We start from the raw sequence: 26,712 nt of genomic DNA, 5'->3' as shown, positions 1-26,712 counted from the left end.
CCTAGATAGGTATTGATTTCCTTTTTTATTGGTTGCAAACGTTTCGGCGTTGTCGTCTCCATCACACCCTGGAAAATTTAAAGCTATCAGTGATTTATCCTCCCGAACTACATAAAACGTTCGTCCTCCGCAATCAAACATCAAGCGAACTCTTTTCGTAGGTTTATTCATTTATTTATTTGAAAACACCTACAGCTGTGCCATAAAACAAGTTTTACACAGAGCAAGGCTGGCTCTTCACAGCATAATGTGTGGTGGGTTGGCAGATCATCCCCCTGCTATAGATGCCGAGAAATCCTCACGCGAGATCCTTTTCCCAAACCCAGAACGCTGCGGCAGATAAAGGGATACCAGGGTTTGGTGGCCAACTTAACCCAAAACGGAGGAATTAATCGAGGGTTTAGAGGATAAAGCGATGGTTTTTATTTTCCCAGACGCTTCGATGAAGGCGAATGATAACGCCGAAACGTTTGCTGGTATTAATGGGAAATCAATACGCATAACGGCTACTGCTCAAGCAAATCAGCTCAGAATTTGAAGGTTTTTTGTTTTGCCTCACTTTATGGTTTTCCGGTACAGATCGTAGCTCGAGCAAGTCTTGAAAAAAGTCAAATAAAAAAAATCAAAAAGTTTCAAGTCTTGAAAAAAAAAGAAAATTACGGGTTTTTTCTCTGCGTTGATGCCCCCTTTCATCAAACTATTTCTTCGACGATTCTAACAGTCATCGCATATTTCTACGATAACTGATTTATTTCCTTTGCAATTCATGTTTCTATCAATTGATAGAAGACGAATCCTTTTCTTTAACTAAAAAAAAAACTAAAGACTGCTAACCTCTAAAAAGTTTTTTTTTTGCGTTCATCGTGTAATTGCGACCTTCACTTGCAATTTGTTATTGCTTCGTAAAGTTGTTATACGCCTACTCGTTGATCAACATTTGTAACGAACAACAAAATTAATAGTCCCGCATATGGACTACTAAGGCAGACGATAGAAAATTAATGAGGACGGGGAGGATTGTGGGTAGTTCAAAGCTGGAAAAAAGTGGCAGCTGGATCTTCTGACGAGTTTTTATCTGAGCAAATTTGTCGCTCTTCCATTTCTTTCGTCTATGTAAATATTTAAATCTCAAAAGCCATTGTTCTGCATTTGCACTATAGCGTAGAATTATTTATAGTTATGTAAGATTGACTTTTCGGATTGGGTACGGGAGAAGTGCAAAAGCAAACAGCTTCTCACATGAAATGCGAAAAATTTTGTAAAGTACAAGCAAACACCTGAAAAGCACTTGAGAAAGCTTTTTTCTGACACGATAAGAAAAATCCAAGCGATTTCGTCATTCGGACCACCGAACTCCAGATTTAAAGTAAAGTTTAAAGTTTCTGGCGTTAATCAATCCGCTTGGGATACGCCCCCACGTTCACTTCAATTGAAATCGCTCGAAGTTTACGAACGTGTAACTGGCCCATACAATGACTTGCGGGGGCTACCCGATGGGTCAAGTCAAAGCTTTTATCCTCCCAGACAAGTCTGGCACCAATTTATCGATCCCGGAGGGATGAAAGGGTTGGTGAGCACTGGGGCGGATTCGATCCTTCGATCGATCGTGCAGACAGCGGAGCCTCTAACCGCTACACTACACCCGCCCCACCCCGGACTTATTTCCAATTAATTGCTAAACATTTTTAGAAACAATTCGTTTGCAATTTCTAGGCCGGCGATTTTCAATCAACTGCAGGGGAGATCACAGATGTTCAGCCGAAAACACCTGAGCCAAGTGTGGAGGAATCGAAGGAGGTAGGCTCCTTTTCCCGCTTTCTTAATTTCAAGAAATTGTGAGATTCTTTCAAGTCTTTTTTCCCATTATTTGCTTACGGCTTTAGCGTTCCCCGAGCGAAGAGCTGCCCAAGCCACTAAATGGGCTATTTGGGTTCAATTCGATCTTGCGTTCTTTTTGTTGTTACAATTTTTCATAAATGATTTTTTTTTAGATTAGGAATAAGAAAACGAGTAGTAGTTTTTTTCCTTCAAGTTTCATTTCTTCTATTACAAAAATAAGACATTCACTCAATCACCTGTTCATTCATTCATTCGACCATTCATTTGTTCATTCGTTCGTCTATCTATTTCTTGGCTCGTTCTTTCGCTCCGTTCGCTCGCACACTCATTCATACACTCGCACATTCATTCATTCATTCATTCATTCATTCATTCATTCATCCATTTGTCGCTCACAGATGTTCAACCACTGATAACCAAGTTTGTCCCTCATTTTGTGCTTCCTCATTTCGTCCCATTCTGTTCCTTACACCACTCATTTTTAAAGGATGATTAATAGCGATCAATTGAATTGAAAGGAAATTTCTTCCGGAAATTTTGCACAAATCAATCCTTAGATTTCCCTATTTCCCAAGCTTTCCCTGACGTTTTTAGGACACCGAAAATGCGGCTCCAACAAAACCAGCCAGCCGATTAGTGCGACCACCTAATCGTGTGATCCATACGTGAGTTCCTTACACTTCCTTTGCCAACGTCTCTTCTTTCCAGAAATTCTTCGTTATTTTTGTCCGTAATGACTTTTAGAACTTGATGTGCTCTTTGATATTTCAAGTGCTTATTTTAGTGCTCCACAAGGCCAAACAGCGAATCGAACTCAATCAGTTACTAGACCGAGGTAAGTATAACAGTTGTTAGCAGGTGCTGAGCATGTGTTTGAAGAAGAAACGAATAGAAAAACGAGATGGGATGAATGAGAGATGATGGAGAGGAAAAACTTCTGTGAAATGAATAAAAAGTTCGAAAAAAGGAGGAACATTTGTACGGACCGAAGCTAATTGGATTGAAGAGAACTCGTTGCTGTTTGCATTTTTCTCTCCACATGTTCGACGGTGGTGGAAGGAACTTGTGGTATCCCTGATGCAGGGTCTGCATCGTTGTTTTCCGCTTATAGCGCAAACAAAACCGTTTATTCGTGAAAAATGGTTAAAAAAAAAGCAGAAAATTTGTGAAAATGTATTTGGAAGGTGAGAATATTATTCTGAAAAAAGTCTCATTTTTCAAAGTGACCTAAAACTTTTCAAATTTTATTGTTGTCCTGATGCTTCTTTTCTATGAATTTCTATAATCTGGAAGAAGTAAGAAATCAAAACGTCTTCTTGGTCTTAGCACTTTGAGATTCCATAGCTTCCGAAATGAAAGGTCTACCGAAATCCAAACCGAAGATATTGCGCAACTTTCGAATATTCGAACATTCATATCCACATGACGTGCACTGATATTGATATCTATCCTGGTGTTTTTATTCTCAAAGGATAAAAAAATCAAGAACATTCTCATTCCCTGCACTTTAGTGGTTCTGTGTTTAAATGTTGGAAAATCAAAATTTCCCGCATATTTTCAACTTATCCTTTGAAGTTTTGTATTTCTTCCAAAAACAACTCGGCCATTTGTTATCCTCAAAACTTGAATGCTTGTAAAAATGTGACTCAAGTACAATGACAGCTGTTTCAAGCAGTAAAATTAAGTATTATTAGCATTTTCCTACTCCTCCCCTCCCTTAGGTTCTGGCCATGTGGGCTGAGAAGAAGCAAAAAAAGGAGAAAACAGAATGAAGGTTTAAACTCTTTTTTCAGGCTCAGCGCATTTTTTTTTTGTGGAAAAATATCGACCCTATCTGTGGTCGCCCCTCAGTTTATCGTTTAGATGTTCCAGCTCTTTCAGTGCGGTAGGATGCCCCGCATAATATGGTTTAGATTCCTGAATTCGACGAAATTAAGCTGGATTTCTAAAAATCCATCCCCTTCCTACAGATGTTTTCCTTTCATTTCAGCAACTATTTCTACCGCTTTTCAAATTGGTTCACACTTCGAATTTATCGAATATTTCTTTAAAGTAATCCAACAAAGTGGACGGCAATGACTGCTAAAAAAATTGGGCTCAAAAATAAGGGAAAAATTTTGGCTAACTAGGGTTATTTACCGGTTGGCTTCTTAACTTCAAAAGCTTTCAAAGAGTTTCCAGCGGTTGCGCTCGAAAATATTTTATTCGCCGACGTCATACTTTGTCGAAACCATTACTTCCCAGTGTTTGTAAACTATTTCCGGAGATATCATCAGGAAGGACACATTTCTCAAGAAATGTTTTGATTTTCGCAATCAATTATTCTTTTTTGTCTGCTTAAACAAAATAGCCAGGTTTGCGTCACGGAGGGCGTTTTCTAACCTTAAACTAGGATCATTCAATCTTCGTATCCATAAATCACCAGCAATTGTACGCAATTATCCATAGTATAGTAATGATATGCAACAAATACGCGGAAAAATAACTGCTCTGTTGAAGGACGTAAAGTAAAGACTTGAAACCGCATAAAAAGTCTGGAAAAATTATCCGGGAATTCTGGAAATAATGAATGAAAAAGTTATAAGATTAATATGTAAATATTTCTAAGTTGCTCGAGGTATTCTAGTCGATATTGATTGAATACCAAAAATTGCCGGCGTGCGATTTATCGATCCTTATGGTTCTGTTTACGTGTTTGTGAAGCGGAAAAATCAGAAAATTCGATAGATCACTTTTCCACGATTATTACATTCAGCAAGCGACTGAACAGTTTAAAAACGTAGCAAAAAATAAACCAAAAAGCTTATAATCCTATTCATTGCTTTCATTTCTATGCTTCTATGCTTAGACGATCTTGTCGACACGAAGCCTTTCTTTTTTCCCAAATTTCTAGGATTTCCCCCACCGGGTGCTTAATAATGATGTGTGTATCTCGTCTACGACTGAGATGGTGGTCAATAACGCGGCTATCATGAGCAATTATGCCCCCTTCTGGTCGATTGGTGCAAGTTTACTACGTTACGCCTCGGATGTGCTGCGGTAGTACGGATGGTGAACCGAATATTCTTAGAAAATCAAGTCTTGTAGTGGAATTGTGATAGAAAATGGTAGTTTGCGGGTCTTTAACTGGTTTTTTTGCGTTGTCTTTCCCTTTTTCCTATTCGTTCTGGATTTTTGACCGTGACGGGCTTCAATCACTCAACATGGGACCATTAATTCTATATTTCGCCTTCAGTTTTGTTGTTAGCTCCGAGCTGAGTGCTCATTTTCGATTCGAAGCAGCGACACATACTACTCACTAACAAAAGTTCACGTAAGCATGAAAATGCCGACTATCGAACCACACCTCCGTCTCACACACACTCACGAAGCACCCTCCCAACAGCAGCAGCATTCTATAGGAATAAAAACCTCAATTCACCTCTTTTGCCGAGACGTGGATATCGTGTTCGACGTTCGACACCACTCAAAACCCCAAGCCCAAAACCTTTAGAAGACTTCCGCCGACTTCTTCCACTAGGTCCACTATGACCGATTTCAGTACTGCTATGCCAAGACCGCCAGCAAATGCTACGAAATACATCAAACCACCAGCACCGAAGATTACTGCGAGAGCTATGGCAAAGAGTGATGCAGCGGTGAAAAAACCAGCAGCACGAACGCAATCACAGCAGCCACGACCAACTCCGGAAGGTTAGTGATCTTTCTAGAACAGGTGAAGGATTCGTTATGATTAAAACAGATATTTTATGTAATTTTCATTTTTTACGCTCAGAAAAAAACATTGACGAATAAAAACTTATTTTTATTTGCGATATTTTCATTTTTATATTTTATACTACTACTTTTATTTTTTTTATATTCTCTGCTACAAATATTTAGATTTTTTTTTTAAATTTGATTCCTCATTAAAAAAAAAGAATACTGCTCAGAGAGAAGCCTAAAATTAGTGGCGAGGTGTTATCTTGGCTTAGTTATTTACCTCCTGTGGTTTTCTTGCCAGCGGGGCGTTGACGATTTTCTTCACTATTAACTTCACTTTATTTTTATTTCGTTTAATTTAATTTTTTTCGTACGTATGATTCTACCAAGGGCATGACAATGAATGTCACTTCACTTGGGCACAAGTTTCAATATGAACTTGGTCGCTTGCTTGCGGAAACCTCCTGTTTCACTTATTTATTTATTTTATTTATTTACTTATCTACTTATTTATTCAACTAGTCAGTCATTCAGTAAGCTACTCACTCGTCCATTCATTTACTCACTCGTTCACCCGCTCATTCACTTCATTAACTCCTTAACACATTCCTGAATTCTTAACACACACACATACATTTCTTTACTTATCTACATGTTGGGCTACGATCCTGAACTAACTGCAGGTGGGAATCAAGGAAATACGAAATTTCAAAGAAAAAAAAACCAATTAGGAAATAAATAAGGAACTTTATTTCTTTCGAGAGAAAGAATTTGTTTTGACAAAGTAGTTGCAGATATGACAGTACAAGAAAGTCGGAAACTATGCACTGTAGTAATTCATCTGTTTATTTATTTATTTATTTATTTATTTATATGGGCATTCATTCGCCAATATGTACATCGATTTACTCTCTCTTTTGCACAATAAGATCATTTGGCTACGAATGTTGCCATTTATTTATCAAATTATTTTATCATTCTTTTTTTGATAGCTTGTTCATTTTTCCGTTCTATTGAAAATGTCATTGGGAAAGTTTTTTTTTTTTTTTTTTAAAAAAAAAAATTAAAAAAAAAAAAAAAAGATGGTAGAAGAATGATTTCTGCAAAAAAAAAATCCCTTCTATGTAAAGATCATCCATACTTTTACAACAGTTTTGTGTTTTTTTTCCAAAAATATTTAACACTATTCGTCATATGAGAAACATTTACCTTCCATGGTTCAACATCAGGTAAAGGCTGACGTTTGTCCGAACGTGTCAGATTTTTCTGGAGAAATTTCATAACTTTATTAGAAACTTAAGTAATTGGTAGTGCAACAGTTAACATTTGATGCTGTCTTCATTCCTTATAATAACCAATACTTTTCGAATATATATTAAAAAAATTTAAAAAATCGTTTTGTTTATGAAAATTAGAAAAAAAATCGTTTATAAAAATTTAATAGGGTTTTTTTACTCTTTACCTGATTTCGTTCTTTTTTGATTCGTGATTTTTTAAATTCATCACATTCACATCACATTTGCACATCACACTCACATTTGTATTTACATTTTTGTTATTTGTTAGTGTGATTTACTGTATATTTTTTAATATGATTCTTATCGTTATTCATACGGCCAGCATAGCGTTCTGTTGTCAGTATATCTTTGGTTTTTTTAATTTTCTTTTCTTTCCTTTTTTTCATTTTTTAAGAAGCATATTTGGCTTCCAATATGCTTAACACCATAAAGTATAGTAGTAAAGTAAAGTGAAAGAACATGACAACCGTGTTCTTTTAGATGATTGTTTGTTATATTTGTTCTTAAGTTATGCCGAGAAAGTGAAATTTGAGCACATATTTGTGAAAAATATATAGTCGACGATGCACTGCTGTGTGTGCAATGTCATTTCCTTGCGAATTTTCCTGAGTCAGTTGAGTTTTGAGGTAGTGAATAGGATCAGCAGGAGCACTTTCTTCAGATAAAAAAAAATAGTTTTTATTGTAAAGTAGAAGACAATCGCTACATTAAATCATAGAAAAAACAATCCACAGGAATACAATGTGAAATCAAAAGATATCAAATATTAACAAAGTAATACAATATTATATGCTTTGAATAAATAAACATTATGAATAATAAAGAACTCATTAGAATTCTTTTCAACGTATAACCACTTTTAAATCCGCCAATACGTGTTATTTCGTTTTTGTTTTTGTTATATATTTTTTTTGTTTTTATTTCTAAATATTTTGTTTTCATTCCTGTCACTGATGTTTTAACCAACGCATATGTTATTTTGGTAATTTTTTGCAGCAAAGACCGTCAGTCAACCGAATACACCGAAAGTTTACAGGAAAGTCGTTACAGTCTCGAGGTTTGTTTCCATGATTCATCTTCTACTAGCGAAAATTTGCGATAAAATATAATTTTATCAGGAAGAATTGTAGTTTTTGTTTACTGAATGAAATGTTTACAGTGTGGGTAATTGGTCAATTCCAGTAAAATCGGCTCGTTCACCGATCACAAACCACAAGGTGGTAATGTGCAGATCTTCTCCGAAAATCGAACCTATAACGCGCAATCGAAGATCGGCTCACTTCACAACGTCACACACACTCCGGGTACACATACCATCCAATACTCCAGCACCGCCCCGCTTTCCGATTATTTTCGTGGATTTAGGCGGCGGTAATGTGAAGATACCAAACATGAAGTTGGATTTCAAAGAGAAAGCTAAGCCAAAAATTGAAGCAAAATCTGATTACGTGCCACCGGTGCCGGAAAAGAAGGTATGTGGGCGAATTTTTTAGAAAGTGATTTCTGTCCCTCCTGTTCATGTAGTTATGTATAATCTTCTGGTTGAAGCGTACCGTGCTGAAAGGACTTACGCAGACGAACACATACGTCACATTCCCTAAGGATGCATTTTTAAATAATTTTAACTATAACTATATAACTACTACATATAATAACTGATTTTAAGTAGAAGTAAAAGATAAAGATTTAAGCGTAAGGTGTTGACCAATTTTTTTTACCAATGCATTTGATTTTGATTTAGATTTGTTGAGTATTGTGAGTGCATATGCTCCTTTTACAATGAATTATGGGGCGATGTGTAAAGTCAGTGTTTTTATCCTCCCACACAAGTCTGATATCAATTTATCCACTCCGAAGCGATGCAAGGCCTGGTTGGCACAAGAGCGGATTCGAACCTCCGATCGATCGTGCAGCCACAGCCGAAACTTTTACCGTCTGCGCTATACCTGGCGTCATTTTTCGCCACTGAAGAACAACACGGGGAGGAAGTTTTCCTAACTGCTACGTGGACATAGTCATAGATAATGTCTCTCTGAACGAGAGTCGTCACATCGCGCTTAAATGTAACTTTACGCTTCAGGGTCTAGGTTTTAGAAGTTTGCGTTTCCTAAGGTGAACACTCTGAAGACTATCTTTTTTAATGATGTGAAATCTTTTTTTCCATTTTTTATTGCTAAAATAAGTTCCAGGATTCCCTCAAGTCATTGTTCAAACCTCAAACATTTTCATTAATTTTGATTTTGAAGTCCAACGCTTAATCAGCGCCAAGCATCTCTTATTTTTTGCGTTAGCTAGAAATCGTTGAACGGGTTTTCAGACGATTATTACGATTTAATTGCTTGGTTTCAGATGATCACGCAAAAATTGAACTGGAATGCACATTCAAAAATTGGCTCATTGGATAACGTGAAACATAAGCCGGCAGGTGGTAATGTACAGGTATGGCGACGATGTTTTTTCGAGTTCCCACGATGTGACTAATCGCCTAAGGCTTCGCTCTTTTTTTTCTTTTCACCGGCTTTTTTCGCTGTTCGCCTTCAGATTCTCAATCAAAAGCTGGAGTGGCATGCCACAAGTAAAGTCGGCTCCAAAGATAATATCAAGCACAAGCCTGGCGGTGGAAATGTGCAGGTTATTCGGGTTGCGAGTTTCGCTTTCGAATCACCATACACAGACTGTATGGTCGGTTCATACTCTTCGTTATGAAAAAAAATGAAAGAAGGACTGCATTTGATCTACGTCTTCTTTCTTCTTGGCATGATTTTTGTTTGATGATGATTGAAAATTCTTGGTGCTAAACTTTTGTATTTTTGCATTTATAGGAGCTACGTTGCGGAAGTTAAGCAAAAACTATTTATTTTGAAAAATCTCGGATCCCTGCCAAATGTATGGCGCTATTTTCAACTCAGATCCAGTCTTCTTTTTTTGATAAGTGCTTAACTGAAACCCAAATTTTTCTGGAGGTAATTACGCAGATTTTTCTATGACGTGTATTCACTATTTTGTATCTAAAGTTTCGAAAATTTTTGAAAAAAAAAGTGGAATCTTTGGAACTAATTTATTCGTACAAAGAAAAACTGATAGCTGTTTAGCAAATTCCGAAAAAATCAATATTTGGGACATTTGAACTAATTTTTACGGTCCTTACCAGTTTGACTGGCATGCGTGATTTAGCAGTATTCGTGTTTTCCAAAAAAGTCTTTTTCGGTGCATTGTTTTGATTAATTTACTAAAATTAGTAAGTTTACTACTAAAATTGAATAACAAACGCTATCAAATCGTTATTAAATCGCTATCCTTATTAAACAAATCGATTATCCCCTTAATATAGCACTTTTCTTCTTTTATTTAAAGCATGTCCCTTGAACAAATAAAAAAATGAAATGAACGAATATTTTTTTAACGAAATTTGGGCATTTATAGAGAGTTCCATTTCAATCTATTGAAATTTCTGGAAAATCTCGCAAACAAATTGCGAATCGAAGCAGCACTGATCTATCGATCACGTGCGAAACGAAACGATTGAGTATAAACCGACCAGGCAATTCACCTCGTAGAGCTCTCCATATATGCTTTATGCTAGCTGCATGTTTATGGCCGTTTGTATCGCACATTTAGATATTCGACGAAAGGATACAGTATGTGTCGACGAATCGTAGATCGAATAGTGGATCTCTGGGTAATGTCAGCAATCAATCACGAAATTCCCGTAACGCTATCGATGTGCTCGATTTGTGACCCGATCATCAATTTATTCGTCAATTCACCAGTCAATCAATCAATCAATCAATCATCCTCAACCAATCCTTCCATACCCACACCGCCTGATCTGATCTGATCTCCAAACTTATGCTCTAAATTTATGGTATGCTTTATTGTATCGTGTTTTATTCTTCGCTTTATTGCATTTTAGAATAGATTGAACATTACGCGTTTAGCATTTATTTATCTTAGGTCTTATATTGTTACAATTTTTTTATCATGAAATTCGACATATTGGGGTAAATGTTCGAACAGAATAATATTTTTACATTGTTATCGATGAAGTATTGATCGATGCACTATGCGTCTCTATCCGCAGCGCTGCATCATAGAAATATCTGCTACTTTGTTTCTTTTTCTTATATAGATAGTTAATAATTACAGTTTTTTTGTTCAAATGTGATCGGACTAAACTATTTTTGAACTAACTATTTTTCTCAATCTAAGTAGTTGTTTCAACGTTTTGGTATTTTTTAATGTTTTCTTTCTGCTTCATAAGGAAATACCATAGTTAAAAGTTGAATAAATAAAGTAATTATCGTCTCTGAAAACCCAATTCTGAATTTAAAATGAGATTCCATGTCACTTACTTTGTTACAAACAATTATTAAGGTATTGAAAATCTCCAAATTGAAAAAGAATTGAAGAAAGAAGCGAGAAGTCGCTTTGATACATTGCTATTTAGTGGTCGCTCGTGTTTCACTCTCTTGCTGCGGGAAATAAAGTATGAAACTGTTTATGTTGGATGTTTTTCTTGACTGATAAGAAAATTCAATGGAAATTCTATTTCCTCTATTGCATTTTGTATGCCTATTGGGGAATCATTTTTTATTTTAGGTTTTTCGTGAGATTTTTAAAAATTCCACCATGGGAAAAAGGTATAAGTGGAACTAACCGTGCTTAAACTGTGCTAGAGACCGTAGATGTAGTATGTGCATTTGATAACACAAAAATCTATAACTTCTGTAGAGGAAATAAACTCCGAGGTGTAAATGTTCGAACTCCCTTGAATCTCAGCATAGTGACTACAATCAGTCGGTTACAAATGATAAAAGGATAAGTTGTCTGGCGTCAATCAATCCGCTTGGGATGCACCACCACGTTCACTTCAATTCAGATTCCTCTAAGGTTTACGAACGTGTAACTGGCCTATACAGTGACTTGCGGTGGCTAGCCGATGTGTCAAGTCAGTGTTTTTATCCTCCCAGACAAGTTTGGTACCAATTTATCGACCTCGGAGGAATGAAGTGCATGGCGGATCCCAGGGCGGATTCGAACCTCTGATCGATCGTGCAGGAAGCCGAACCTCTAATCGCTAAACTACACCCGCCCCAGCATAAGTCTTCGGTCGGAAAAGCAGAGCCAAAAAGTGCAATAATACTTATACACGCGGCTACCCTGCTATTTCGAGTTATCCTTTCCCTTACTATGGCTCATACATAGCGCAACAAATCGTTCTACCTCAGGACATGTTGGTTCCAGAGTTTTTCACTACGGAAAACTTTCAAAATTTATGTGATACACTTCATTCCACGGGCATATGTACCATGGGAAAACATCTGTTACAACTTCCGTCGGCGCACCTCCGCTTAAACTAGGCCTCTAACCGCCATCGTGAGGTACACACCCTCCTTTGACAGCGTTTGTCAGATTTCTCTGTAATTTTGATGAATTTTCTTGCCAAGTACAATTCAGCACATAGTTTGAAGAATGTTAGGAAACTCGCGGACAGCAGCTAACGGCTATAACAGCAGCTGGAGATCCAAAGGGCAGAGGCCTCAGTTTACTGTGTCCAGCGATGAAATTCATTTGATGCGCATTCCTTTGATCATTCGCACGGTTTTGCCTCGGCGAATAGCCTGAGGCTTCGATGAGGTCTAAGATCTTATGGATCGGTGCGAATGTTTCGCTTTGGCTGTCTAATATTCTTGGAAATGACGTTCCGAACTCTACCGACCAGGATAAAAATGAAGAACAAAGTGCACGGTGGTGATCAATCCCTACGGTTCCTCAATACAATTCAATTCCTTCCTCCTTTCCTGTACGAAGATACACCTACGCGTTCGACTTTAATGAAGAACTCAGAAAGACCTACTAGTGGGAAGAGAATTCCCACGAACGCCTCCTTTTAGAGACATCATCAACCTTCTGCTGTCGATGTTTTGTTTTTTTTGTGCTGTTTGCTTGCATTTTTCTTCTGCTTGGAAGCAAATGCTCGCTAAATTCCCACGATTTCGCTGTGAAGCACTTTTATAGATTCTTTCGAACGCGAGAAATCCCACACGACAAATCACTCTGACCATTTTTTTCTACGAAGGAGCGAATTCCATAATCTCATATACTACGGCCTGGCGCAACGAAACTATTCCATGAGCAATGTTTTAAGTAGGCCAAGGAGTGAAATTGAAGTGTGAATGGGAAGCGAAGCAGTGAAATCACAACCTTCTTGAAGATCTAATTTTATTTCTGACACGATTGCTAGTGTTGTCCACGTATATTGCCTTTTCACACTTTTGTATAAGCTTAGAAATTTCGAGAATATGATTCGGGAATGTGGACACTCTTTTAAGGAATAATATAAAATCTCCAGGCAGGTTATGAGTTCACTGTGTCTTTCCTATTCAGCTTCACTTCTGAAGCTTCTCGAGGCATTTTTAGAGATACGCTTTATCGGGTCACGGGGATCTGACGAGTTTCGCTGTGTCGCAGAAAATCATCAGGGTGATTTTTGTGTGCTGTTTATTGGCGAGAAACAGAGGTATTTATTCGAAATTGCGGCTGTGCGCACCTTGTACGTGCAAGGAAGAAGAAAGAAGAAAAAGAAAAGTGAGAAGAGAAACGAAAAAGAGGAAGGAAAATTACATCAGAGCAATAGAATCGACAAGAACTATTCAAATAAATCTGAACTAAAACAGTACCTGATGCCAGCCGATTTTTTAAAATTACAGCCTGGTTTTCCAGTATTAAACAATGAAGCTTATCATACAGATGGGCATAAAAGGGATAAATTTGTTCACTGAAGTTCCACACTGATACATCTCAATAAAAATCAAACTTTGGATGATTTACTTACTAATTGGGTCCTGTGATTGCTGTGAAAGGGATATTTAAGTGTGCCATCGTGGGTGCACACAGAACCAAGGAGGTAAAAATCGGCGTTAGGCGTTGTTGTCTTCCATGTGTACAACACCAGAGGGTGTGTATAGCGCAAGCGGCAGGAGGTACGAGCGCAAATTCATGGTCAAAGGTTCGGAACCCCCTTAAAGTTAACCACGCATTTCATGCGTCCGACGTCGATAACTTGGTGGCAGACGTGTTTGGAAGGACAAAAACACTGACTTGACGCATCGGCTTACTTCCGTAAGTTATTGTAAGACTGCGCACGTCCATAGATTCCAAACGGTTCTAATTTGAAGACGAACAGGTTTCAAACGTTCTTTTACTACACTTTGTAGTACCGTAATTCTTCGTTAGGCACCCCGCTGTTACTATTTAACCAGTCTGAACGTCTACATTGTTATGTTAGCAAACGTGGGCGGGTGTAGCACAGTCGATTAGAAAACCGCTTCAGCCGCACGGTCTATGGTTCGAACCTGCCCTATTGCAACCCTCTCATATCTGCGGTTTCGATAAATTGTCTTGTTTGGGAGCATAAAAACTTTATTATCGGTTGGCCCCCGCAAGTCACTGTGTAGGCCAACACACGTTCCAAAAATGGCAACGATTACGAGTTGCAGAAAAACGCGTTGGCGCATCTCATGTTGATTGCCACGCCAGTGACTTTTATCTTTATGCTAGGAAACAGTTTGACAACTCCGATAAAAGTCCGCTTCGAGTTCTCTCTACAGTTTCACCACTTGGCAGACGGACATGTCCGGTGTGACTGTTGACTCCTTGAGAAGCATTTCCAAACGTCCAAACGGTTGTAACAGGAGCAAACACCTGATTGGTGTTTAAACAACCTGATTTGAGTTCGGGATTGTGGCCAAGAAAAGATCCAAGAAAGAGAAGGGGACCTGGGAGCTTCTACAGTATCCCAAACTCATTCTCTTTAACAAGATGGTTTAATATGCGAAGATTAAACGTTCCGACAAGCTTCTCAAGGTTCCGTACTATTACTAGGAACTACTCTGAGAACATGAGAACATGAGGAAGTAAGAGACATTTGGCATGATGTTTCTTTGCCGTTCCTAGTAAACCTTTCCTAAAGTGTTCCCACCAGCTGCGCCACATCCGGACGGTTGGTGAATGGTTGGAAACCAAACGTGACACATCGGCTAGCTCCCGTAAGCCACCGTAAGACTAAACATGCGTTCGTAAACGACAAACAATTCTGAATTGAAGTGAACGTATTGGCACATCCTAGGTGGATTAATTAACGCCAGACACTTTACCTTTTAAGTTGATCTACATTTGACTTGCCGGACCTCAGCTTCATGGTCAAGATGTCCGGATGAGAACTCTGGAAACCATGGCCTTACTGTACGCATCTTAAGGGTCTTCCCTGTACACTGAACCTTTTCGGAGGATTGGTTTCAAGTTCTAAATGTTAACAAAACAAAAGTCAATGTCTAAAATGCATTTGCAAAAAATTGAATTTCTCGAAAACTGTTCTGAATATCATGTGGCTATGTTGGACGGCTATTTAAATTGAGATTAAAAATGGGACAAAAATAAATGGAACTCTATTTTTAAAGACTATTCAGGAAGGACCTTTAAAATTGTGATGGATCTGACGGCAAGCATTAAACGAAAACCACTGAACAAAGTTGTTGCTGTGTTCAGGCGCCTAATGTCTGTATCCTTTAACAGAACAAGGGCTTCATATTTGTTTATTTTTGTTTATTTTTGTAAATTTCATGCAGCAGGTCTTGATTTAAAATTTCTCCTTTTCAATTGCCGAAAAAAGTAGCAAAATAACTTGAGCGTATTTTTCAATTCCTTCGCTGATTGCATGTGTATCCAAAAATCCGGAACACGGAGGAAAGAGAAACAGCGAAAAGGACTGATCCACTCCATTAGGTAAGTAAAATTTTCTTAAACACACAATGGAATATTTGTTGTTGTCTCGACTCTGCTTTTTATTTTCGTTCTGTGTTGTGTCTTTTAAAATAGAATTATTTTATAGCTAATATCTGCTTTAGTTTTTTTACTTTCGTGTTAGTTGTTGCCTTTTAAAATTAAGACCCGTAGACAGTATGGCTGAATGCATAGTTGCGGTTTAGAAATATTCTTGGGATCCTCCGAGTGTTTCTTTCGGAGAATTTAATTATATATTCCGAGGGACTTTGACAGATTACGACAACAACTATGTGTGTTTTTTAGCTGCGACGCATCAGTACGCTTAGCTCTCGTTCGTTAAGTGGTAGCGCGTTGGGACCGATGCCTGGTGCTGTGGATCCGCTGACCGTCGATCAGATTATGGGTCATACTTCATAGCATCTTATTGTTGATGACGTATTTTTTACTTTTATTTTTTGCTAGATTGCTATGTATGTATGTTATCCGCATTTTCCCATGTATAATATCCAGTGCAGTTCATAAATTCGTGTCGTCTCTTCGTCTTGAAACAGTGATTTCGCTTTTTTCGCTTTTCAGGAACTTTCTCTAAGTATTGTAAAAATACTTTTGCAAAGAGTTTGAATGAAACAAAAACAGAAAAAAAATATAAAAATTAGAGCAAGAATAAATAAACACCGTAAATAAACCGTAAATAAATTTTAAAAAAAACTGAGTGTTTCTGGACCATTAACTCTAATTTCACAGAAAAATTAATTTTAGCTAAGTATATCGGATCATCTAACAAACACCGCAGTGTTCTTCACTCTTTCGGGATTGAAATAAAACAAACCTCTGTAAATTTAGAATATATTTACCTTCATTTCCACGGTTTTTTCATCTTTCCATCCAATATTCCACTTCTAAAATTCACTAGTCTTTGATGAAAATTCTTCTCGTGCACCCTTTTTGCTTCCATTTTGTTTCTTACTCCTTGGAATATTTGGAGTCACCGTTAGCGCTGAATTATGCTTATTAACCCCGTATCCGTATTTGAAGATTTCCTCATAGTCGCTGTCAATTAATGTTTTCTAATGGTGCGTTATGAACGTCTCATTTCAATCGGTTTCGTCGGAGAACCTGTGGGGCTTTCTATTCCAAGGATATTTTTCTTGTCAAATTTCTCATTATTGTTACTAAAGGGGACGTCACGAGAGCTTCTGAGTCATCAATTCAACCTTTGTCCCGATGTAAATTATAGGTTTTATTTAAAGAAGTTCTATATCACATGGTCATCATCTATGTAGCTTCGTAGCCATACTCTATATATGACATTATGTACGGATACAGTGTTATTGCTTTCTTTTAAATTCGATATTGATTATTTTGCCATTCCCGAGGTGAAAGCTCAAAAAATCAAAAAGTAACTCTTTGTTTTCATTAATGGAAAAAGATTTTTAAACCCAAACAAATCCGCACAGAAAGTCCTGTAATTTTCTCATGTTGTCTGCAAATTGTCGCAGGTTGTCAGCTCCAAATCAGTGGGTTCGAAAATTTATTATCAAACGTTACAAATGAATGTCATTGACAATATTCACAATTTATTTCTATATGAATCTGTAATGAAACGTAAATGTCGTTATTTTCAATCTGTTATATGCAACTATTGGAGTTGGGTTGAGTTCGCTGGTGAGAACGTAATTCAGCAAATTTGTACAGCATATCCTGGAAGGGAAACATTCTTTTTACACCCAACAAAACCATTTTTCCACACTCCCGCTAATGCATATGCATATGGATAAGCTGCAGAACTAGAAATTCTTATAGCGATTGCGCACTATGTCCCAGCGTAAGAATGAAAATATTTTTTTTAAAAAAATGCTCTAGTTAGACAACACACGATCCATCTCTTATTGTGCAGCATCAGCTTGTGTACGTAGAGAGTGTTTTCGTGGTCTCACCTTGCATTTGTAATCGCAGAATCGGCTTTAATTTTCGGTTCAATGGCATTTATATTGCAACCTTTTTGGCATTTCGGTTCCTTCACGTAGGTGACACGGACTTGAACCTGTTTACCAGCGGGAGCCTGCAAGCATTCAAATCTCATCAAAATGTTTCGACGTTATTCCACAACATACAGAAGCAGATCATACAGACTATCTCATTCTTACCTTAATCCAATGATTGCAGAGTAAAGGGAGATTGAGAAGAGAAGTTGCTGCTGCGCTACCGAAAGTAAACTGTCTTACTTGCCAGCGGGCAGTCGCTGTCAACGTTGAACCACATCCAGTAGGCTGGAAAGTTTAGAGAGTCTTAGTTTTGAGAGAGGATATTTGTGAGCATGGTGTTCATGAAGGCGTGATGATGATGAAATGTGAAGAACTGAATCCCTTATTTTTCAGGATCGGAGGTTTTGTTTTTTTTTTCCTTTTATCTCTCCCTTTCTATTGCGGCGCGGGTGTTGCGCAGTCGTTTAAAGGTTCCGCTGCCTGCACGACCGATCAAAGGTTCGAATCCGCCCTAGTGCTCACCAAGCGTTTCATCCCTTTGGGGTCGATAAATTGGTACCAGACTTGTCTGGGAGGATAAAAACACTGACTTGACACATCGGCTAGCCCCCGCAAGTCATTGTATAGGCCAGTTACACGTTCGTAAACCTCAAATGATTCTGAATTGAAGTGATCGTGGTGGCGCACCCCAAGCGGATTGATTAACGCCAGAAAACACTTTACACACTTTATCTCTCACTTTCTAGTAGCACTTCATGTAATTATTGTACCTGGAATTATTTGATATCACTAATTATGGAAGTAATGCCGTAGGATTCTGAAGCCTGGACGTTTCCGTAACATGTACACTTGATTAGAGTTATAGAAATTGTAAGGGCCTGACCGGTACGATGATTACCACAATTTTAAAAAAAAAAGTCAATAGCCTAAAATTTGAGTGAGTTTATGAAACTGAATAGAAATCTCTCATGCTGTGCTTACTGGACCCTTGCTTACCGGACTCTCGCACAACAGCTCAAAGGTTGAATCTCAAGTCTTCTTTGGCTCCCCTGACCATTTAGAATGAAGATCTCTCGTGTAGCACTTAATGGTCTTACAAAATGTAAGAAAACACGATTCCTTCTCTTTGCACCCTCATTATTGGAATCTTGCCAAAATTTTTACCCACTTGCAGCCACAAAGGTGTATTGGCCCCAATGTCTCTGAACTAAATGGAGAGCAACTTTGCTTACTGGACCTTTGCTACTTCCTATCTCACCATCCCTTAATTGGAAAGATCTTCCTTAAAGGCATCACCCCACGAATCGGGGGTGGTACGGGTTGCAGGTGGGTAATGCCTACGCGGGGTCGTAGATTGTAAGGAAGAGGACGATTCCGTCCATTTCTTCCTAATCGCCGTAAAAAGCAGCCCGGGAGATGCGACGCGTGCACAAGGCTGGGGCGCTCTAATCGAACTCGTTGTAGAAGATAGCTCGAAGCCACATGTTCCAGGCCGTTCTTCAAGGCGATTAGAAAGAAATAGACGAAATTATCCTCTTCCCCACAATCTACATCTTTTCCCTACAATTTTCCCCCTTCATCTCTTCCCCACAATCTACATCTTACATAATCATCTTTTTGACGTTGAGACGTAGCCCAAACATTACGAGTCTATTTCGCCAAACGTGAGTTCATTGCTTCAGTCCTTCTTCCTCGTTTCAGGGGATGACATCGTCGGCGTACAGCAGGGTCTGTGCAACATGGCATTGGAGATCTTCATGACATGGCATTCATGGCGACTATCAAGAGCAGCGGTTAGAGGACGAAGCGTCTATGCGGGGTGTCGGAAATGGGAAATTCCGGCGACGTGCCAGCGGCCAACTACATTCAGCTCAGCGATTACGATCTGGATCAATCTGATAAGCTCTTCGAAATGATGTTTTGTCGTAGGGCGTACCAAATAACTTCAAGTGGACGCAATCAACTACTATTTCCAAATGGTGGACTACGACATACAGCTGTTTTTGCTCGTTATGGGTGGTTTTTCATTGGGAATTAGAAAATCGCCAGTTCTTCTGAAATTATACTTCCCAGCTTGAATTTTTTAATGATTGAAAGCTTTTCCAACGACAATGTGCCTTTAACATATTTCAGCACAAATCAATTCCTCCTAATAGGTCTTCTGCGACTTTTGAGAAAGCTGTCTTACTCGGTCACCGCACAAAGCTCCTCCGTATCCGTTCGGGCAAACGCAAGTTGCACAGTTTCTTGGATTTGGTATCCCTCCATTCGTACACGCTGCAGGAGCAACTTGACATTGATCTGAAATAATTGTGTGAGCAATGAAAGATAGTAACATTGAGCATGTTTTTTTTTTCTTCGAGGAAACTATCACCATGTAGGTAACCCACCAATGCATTTATAGTGATCGTTAATTGTTTTGATGTCATAGAAAGAGGTTATACGGGAGCCAAGGGTGTTCAAATATCGTCCTTCGAAGGGAATCAATGAGTCTCCAGTGGTAGTGTACCTAGAGAGGTCACTAACTTTTGAGAGAAAAAAAATCGATTTAAGTTCTTCCTTCCGGAAAAAAAATCTTCTAATGCTGACAAAACAACTACTAAAGCATAAAAAATAAGTGAGAAAAAAGCAAAAAGGAAAACAAAAAAGAAAAAATAATAAATAAAAATAATAAATAATAATAATAATAAGATAATAAAAAATAATAATATAATAATCAAGGAAAGTGATTGAAATTTATTGGATCAGACAATTGCTAAGTACCTGAATTTGATCTGTTGATTTAAAATATACTGTACTCACGCATTTGATCGGTAGTGCATGGAACTGCCATATTCGTATGGATTGTAGTTTATCGTAGGGTACTTGACGAAGTTTCCTTCCATACCTGGCTGCAATTGTCTCCTTAGTTTATTCCGTAGGAATGGTATCACTTCTCATTTCAAGGAGTTCACTATACCGTAATTATTTTATCTTGACGTCAAATTGTGAAGACTGCATGCTTCTTAACACTAATTGAAAGGTTAAAGAGAGGAGATGCAAAGACTCAACACTTATTCCGTTCTATAGAACTCTGCTTTAGTTGTGCACAAACAGTGAGTTCTCTTATGATGATCACTTTAAAAATATGAAGGTTTTCGAAAAATTTTCAAAAGAAACGACTAAGGACTTTTTTTTATTCTGTCGATTAAGCTAAGAATTACTTAGATGATACTTACGAAGGAAGCTACACCGAAAAAGTTCTCACCATGACATTCGTTAGATCAGCTTGAATGTAATCATCGCGATCGTCTCGCATTTGCATATGCCATACTCCCAACGCGTGCATAAGTTCATGTGCAATAATGCCTACCTAGAAGTAGCCAATACCTTTTCACCTCTATCCATATTCCATTTATCCTTTACTTTGAAATGTTTGAGATTTTCGCACATGTGAGTGGAATATTTAAAGGCATCACCACAGCAATCTGAGGTGATACGGATTTCAGGTGGAGTATTCGTAGATGGGATCGTAGACTACCGGGGATTACAGTGATCCCATCCATTTCTTCCTAATTGCCCCTAAAAGCGGCCCGGAAGATGCTTCGCGTGCACAAGATTGGCGCGCTCCAATCGAACTCGTTGTGGAAAATAGCGTCCCAGAACGCTCCAAGCCGCATCTTCCGAGCCGTTTTTTTCGGCGATTAGGAAGAAATGAGCACGATGCCATCCGTTTCTGCTATCTACGATCCCGTATACTCTTTGACCATCGGAAATCCATATCACGTCAGATTCATGGTGTGATGCCTTTAAGAACTTAACAGTGTAAGTTAGAGTCAGAGTCTGTATTGGAAATGAAATTTGTGTTCGAAATCAATATAGATGCCTTCGCATTTTTTCGTAAGCATTCGTTTTTTTGCAAATTTCTTCTATTAATATAGAAATTGTAAGAACTGAGCATATTTTTGAGCTTGGATTGAAGGAATAAGGCAAAAACCTGCGTTCAAAGAAGGTTTTCTGCAAACAGTGAGAACCTACCTGTTTGCAACCGTCTGGTATCGATATGTACTGCACGCCACCCATCATGCCAACCGACGACCAACATCCGTCACCATTGAAAAAATGTAATCGGTTCGGAGCAACCTCGCTCGCAACGAAATTAATACATGTCCGAGCTTGGAGGTAATTAAACGCTTTAGTAATAACCGATCGTTTCGCTGCATCTGAAATAAGTAATTTTTAGGAAAAGTACTGAATACGGCATATATTAAATAGAACCATAATTTAATGAGACTAAATTGTATTCAAAAAGAAAATGGTGGTGGAGAGAGGAATTGTAATGCTATGGAGATTTTTTCTTTGTAAAAACTTAAAGAACTAGAAATGAAGAAGATGGCCTAACAACCTATCATTATTAGCCTAAGCCTGCGTACCACAAAATTGATGTTTGGATCTTTCCACGACTAGATCAGGGAAAAGAACAGCGTTTTCGAGTAGGAACGTGATCGCGCTCAAAACTCCTTAAAAATCCTGAAAAACGCGTCTGAAACAGTCGACGATGCAACTTATTAAGAATATTGGAACGAGGCAAAATCACATATTTGCAGACGTTGGATGACGATGGAATTGCTCGCGATTTACCGTGTAATCAGTTGTATCGTCACTTTTAAGAAAAAAAAAACTCACCCAAAATTCTGCGAAAAACTAAGATGTGTGTACGTTTAGAACTAAGACATCATAAAGTTATGAAAAAAATTAGGGAGTAATTAACCATCGACACACCTATACTAACATCAAACCAGTAATTGACAGTGTTATCTGCCCATAGAGCACCATCTTCCCGTACTTGACGTTTATTCCGAGTGCTTTCGTTTTTTGATATGCTTTCTTCAATCCATCCAAGTTGTTCCCTACAAAAAATAACACCTCAGCCAGCTTTTCTGTCCTAATATATGTGGGACAAAATAATGTGGACGCAAACGTTGTTCCTTACTCAGATAAGTTAATATCTGACTGGAAAAGGTAATCGGAAACCCCTTCGTTCTCGTTGATCTTTTCTATACTCGGTTCGTTGTCCGGTTCTGTTGCAGATCCTTCAGTTAATTCCTAAAACATTGTTATATTTTGTGACCTGGATACGTTTCCAGAAATAAATTAATGAAGCAGTAGCAATCCAAGTACCTCTACCTCTGTAGTCTTATTCTGATTTTTCACTATTGGTCTGTTTTTGGAGTACAATGTAGAGAGATGTTGCAGTCTTGCTCGACGGTCCTCCAGATTCTTCCCATTAAGGCCCTGAGAAGAAGATTTTATTGCAAATAGAGTTCATTTGTTTGCTCCCCGTCTACTACAGGCAGGATTTTCAGTTGATAAACAGCTATTCTCTTCAAATTGTTTGCTTTTTTTCTTTTCCTACTGCCCGGTACATGTTCATAGTCAAATCAAGTCGGTGACTGCCTTTTCATTTAAATATCTCGCACGGGAGGTAACCATAACAAAACTTTTGAGCTGTTTTCAATATGCTTGTGTAAATATTTGAGAGCATGAAATTTGGAATCTTTGAAGAATATAATACTGTATTGCGTTGAACTTTTGCTTGGCGCAATTTCACAATATGAAAGACATGTGGACAAGTCGTGAATAGCGAAATTTTGTAGATATCTGTCACAGGAAAGACTACAGTACTCTTACCATAACAAGGACGAATAGGACAACTATTTTACAGGACTTCAACTCTGAGGGCCACTCATAAGGAATAGTAGACACATCACAATTTTTGGTTAACTTTTTGCAAGTTCTAAACCTAGATTTAGTCCCTCACTAGAGCTATCACGCAAGGTTAGTACAAATGTCCCTAGCAAGGATCTTTTAAACGAGACTTAATAGCATTTTTGGTTTATTTGTATATTCACTTGAGAAATAACTTTTTACAAGAAAAAAACATTTTTTGTTCTAACGCACATCCTACATATGTCAACTTCACGTCCAAAAGTTCCGCATTCTATAACAAGCCCACAACAGTCGATGTCAAGGGAGGCGGCAAAATCCAGAACAAAATATTCCGTACCACTCTCGAGGGCGTAATTCGAGGGGAAATAGGATGACATGGAATTGAAAGTTGACGGCCAATACCTCCTTCGTTTTGCTGATGGATTTGTTCTGATAACGTGAACCATCAGTGAGACGGAACGAATGCTGCTAGAATTTGATGGCGCGTGCAAAGATCGGTCTCCAGCTAAACGTGGACAAAACGATGTTCACGGGGAACGGATGGATTTCTGCTGCCCCATTCACCCTCAACAAAGCGAATATATCTGAATGTTTGAGCTACATAAGCCTTCCCCTTTTTTCTGTTTTGACCTACTGTTCGGAAAATTCGGGCGTTTTGCAAGCGGAAAAAAAATCCAGCGAGCATCATAGAGAACACAACTGAAAGGGTGATGCTAAGAGCATCCCGCCTTAGGTAATTGAAAAAGGGGATTCGAAGTTCAGGCATACGTTAGTTATCGAAATTGAGAGACGTCGCCCCATAACCCATGGAAAGTAGAAGGAGGTGGCCCGAGAAGTGCTGCGTTTTAACGGAAAACGTTGGTACCTGAGCTGTGAGCAACTGGATAGCACATGATATCAAACACATTGCAAGAACACCGCCAACCCAATGATCAAACTTCCTTACAAAAACGTTTATGGAAAAATTACAACATTTTTCGAGATCCTCGTGAGAAGAGGAGCCATCCGGCAGTCATTGCGCGATCCGAACAAATGGATTTATTAAGGAGCCTACTCAAATCGACGAACAACGGGGGCGCCGGTGATACCAGTAGATTGTACGTGCAGTATAAACCCGTAGGGAAATACTCATACTGCTGTAAGAGCTGATGCTGTAAGAGTTATGAGTCGGTAAGAAATATGAGTTTGTATAAGGAGCGATCAATAGTGCGCAAAGGACGATCGTGGTATTCGCAGATGAAAGCTGCTGATTACAGGGTTCTAGGAAACCAACGCCGCGCATAAAATGGCAGTCAGAGCATCATGACAGGAGGAACAGAAGCCGATCGTATGGGCGAGGTGTTCCTCACGCTCTCGGGCCCAGTAGCCTTTCCAGTAGATGATATTCGCATAATCGCTGTTTATACCTGAACTTATCATCTAATGTCTGCTGCACTCGTCATCTATTGTTTTACTGATGAAGCGCCAATAAAGCTTGAAGGTTATTCCTTATTGACACCATAATTGGCATCCAGCGATCTATATCTATGCGAATATAGAGAGAATGGAGCAGAAAAAATGGGCTTTTGTATCCAAACATCTCGACTAGTTCTTCATTTGCTTAGAACTGCGAAAAATGTCACTGAACTGGTCTATTCCACGTGACTGATCATCCGAGCTTATGTAAAGCCTGCATTACTCATTATGGTCATCTCTGGTTTTTAACACGGAAGATAAGTATAGCGCTGAAGAAATTTATCGTATTCTCTAATAATTCATGAAGAAATACCGGGTTATGGATGTGAAAACAGCATTCACGTTTCCGGAAAGAAGTGTTCCTTGCAATTCGACTTGATATGGAATAGTTGAAAAGTTCGACTTTCGATGAACCTCGGCATAGTTGAATGTAGTATCAAGTTTGATAAGCTGTACACGAGGTTGTTAAACAAATTTATTGGCTAACGTTCCAGCAATATCGCTTTCTCCGGAGCCTAAAATGGGCGATACGATCTACAATTTAAACGATCAATCTCTCCACAACTAAACTAATAAACTCTATTATAAAATCCGAACGTCTGAAACGAGACAATATAGAAGTGAACGAGTACGGCAATTGGAAAACCCCACCATAGATAAAATACCTCTCTGCTTCCCTTATATTTCTGATGAAATGAGCACTGCCAGGCGGTGTCTGAGGAGAGCAGACTTGGACAGCTCCGCTTCGGTCGTTGAAATACCACCGAATAATTTGAAACCGCCTCCCTTGCACCTCTCAGTCACCTGACCCAGACCGACTTTTGGCCGGACCGACGTGCGGGATACAAGGATCCCATGAGTCAGTCTTGGCTCAGCAGAAACAGGGAGTCGATCTCCTGAATTAATCCGCCTCTCAGGGCAGGGACAAGGTCGTTTTTGGTCAGCGGTTACCCTCTATCGGCCACCTGGGGATGCGCCACGTAGCCTCGCGACTAACCGGCTGTGATTCTTTTAGTAAGGAAGATGCAGGAGGTCGTTGAAATAACACCGAACAACTTGAAATGTCATCTAGTTCAGAATCGTTTGTGCGATACCATCTGTACAACACCGAACTGTATTATTTGTCCCACAGGTAGACCAGGGAGACTGCTTGAGATCCGGAGTAATCTACCTGATTTCCTGCACGAACTGTGGCGACCAGTATGTCGGTGAAACGACACGACCGCTGTGTGTCCGCATCAAAGAGCACGTGAACGGCAAGAAAAGGTTTCGAGAATGGACACCTTCAGGTGCCCATAGAACACAAAAACACGACGGAGCCGATTTTGAAATTAAGGTCCAAATCTTAGCGCACGAAACTAAAACTTTGGCTCGAAAATCGCTGGAGGCATTTTGGATCCAAGCCAAAAACCCTAAAATGAACCGCAAAGGTGAATGTCTGTCGATAACGCGGGAACTCGCGCCATATCTCGAATGGTTTGTCCGATCCGAATGTGACATTCGAACCATTCGCCCTCGTGATCGATCAGTTAGCGGTCCATGCTAGACGTCTCCGATATAAGGTGAGCATTCAGTGTAGTCGCTAAATTGGTGATTGAAAGTAGGCGTGGAGTTTATCAGTTTAGTTATGGAGATGTTGGTCGTTTGAATTGTAGGTTGAATCGCCCATTTCAGGCTCTGAAGAAGGCGGTATTGCCGAAACGTCAGCCAATAAATTTATTTAACAACCTCGTGTGCAGCTTATAAAACTCGATACTACTTGATATGGAGTAATTTTTGTTGCTTGGACTTACTATATAACTGCTTACCTTGAGTAGGACTTTCTTTGTTTCAGCAGACAAAGCAGCTGCTCTTTGAGCCATTATAGGCAGAAGAAGGAGAACGAAGCAAAGTTTCAGGCACATCCCTGCAAAAACCTTGGAATTCAACGACGTTTTCAT

General features: G+C 38.8%; 2 protein-coding genes across 4 annotated transcripts in view; one reads left to right on the top strand and one right to left on the bottom strand.

Annotated features, from left to right (window-relative positions):
* RB195_009242 (uncharacterized protein) overlaps window positions 1–10,577 on the top strand; it is a gene marked incomplete at both ends in the record, with an annotated part of 29,418 nt that extends 18,841 nt beyond the window's left edge. For both annotated transcript variants that reach the window (XM_064189703.1, XM_064189704.1), the window contains 10 exons: window positions 1,714–1,797; window positions 2,434–2,504; window positions 2,624–2,674; window positions 5,381–5,532; window positions 7,836–7,896; window positions 8,022–8,143; window positions 8,205–8,311; window positions 9,189–9,278; window positions 9,381–9,470; window positions 10,458–10,577. In XM_064189703.1, the coding sequence (XP_064047286.1) occupies window positions 1,714–1,797; window positions 2,434–2,504; window positions 2,624–2,674; window positions 5,381–5,532; window positions 7,836–7,896; window positions 8,022–8,143; window positions 8,205–8,311; window positions 9,189–9,278; window positions 9,381–9,470; window positions 10,458–10,577 (948 nt within the window). The remainder of the gene's footprint in view (window positions 1–1,713; window positions 1,798–2,433; window positions 2,505–2,623; window positions 2,675–5,380; window positions 5,533–7,835; window positions 7,897–8,021; window positions 8,144–8,204; window positions 8,312–9,188; window positions 9,279–9,380; window positions 9,471–10,457) is intronic.
* A 6,629-nt stretch (window positions 10,578–17,206) lies between these two features.
* RB195_009241 (uncharacterized protein) lies at window positions 17,207–26,712 on the bottom strand (the record flags this gene model as incomplete). 2 transcript variants are annotated; one of them, XM_064189701.1, is made up of 12 exons in its annotated part: window positions 17,207–17,324; window positions 17,561–17,685; window positions 17,771–17,893; window positions 19,797–19,909; window positions 19,999–20,117; window positions 20,411–20,499; window positions 20,856–20,960; window positions 21,626–21,810; window positions 22,370–22,497; window positions 22,581–22,693; window positions 22,775–22,882; window positions 26,581–26,712. In XM_064189701.1, the coding sequence occupies 12 exons, from the start codon at window positions 26,710–26,712 to the stop codon at window positions 17,207–17,209; spliced, it is 1,458 nt and encodes a 485-aa protein (XP_064047284.1). The 2 variants fall into 2 exon arrangements, with proteins under 2 accessions (XP_064047284.1, XP_064047285.1); XM_064189702.1 differs by having other exon boundaries at window positions 26,581–26,676.

This window comes from Necator americanus, chromosome III, assembly GCF_031761385.1.
Source record: "Necator americanus strain Aroian chromosome III, whole genome shotgun sequence".
Classification (NCBI taxonomy): Eukaryota; Metazoa; Nematoda; class Chromadorea; order Rhabditida; family Ancylostomatidae; genus Necator; species Necator americanus.
This window is presented reverse-complemented; position numbering and strand designations above follow the sequence as displayed.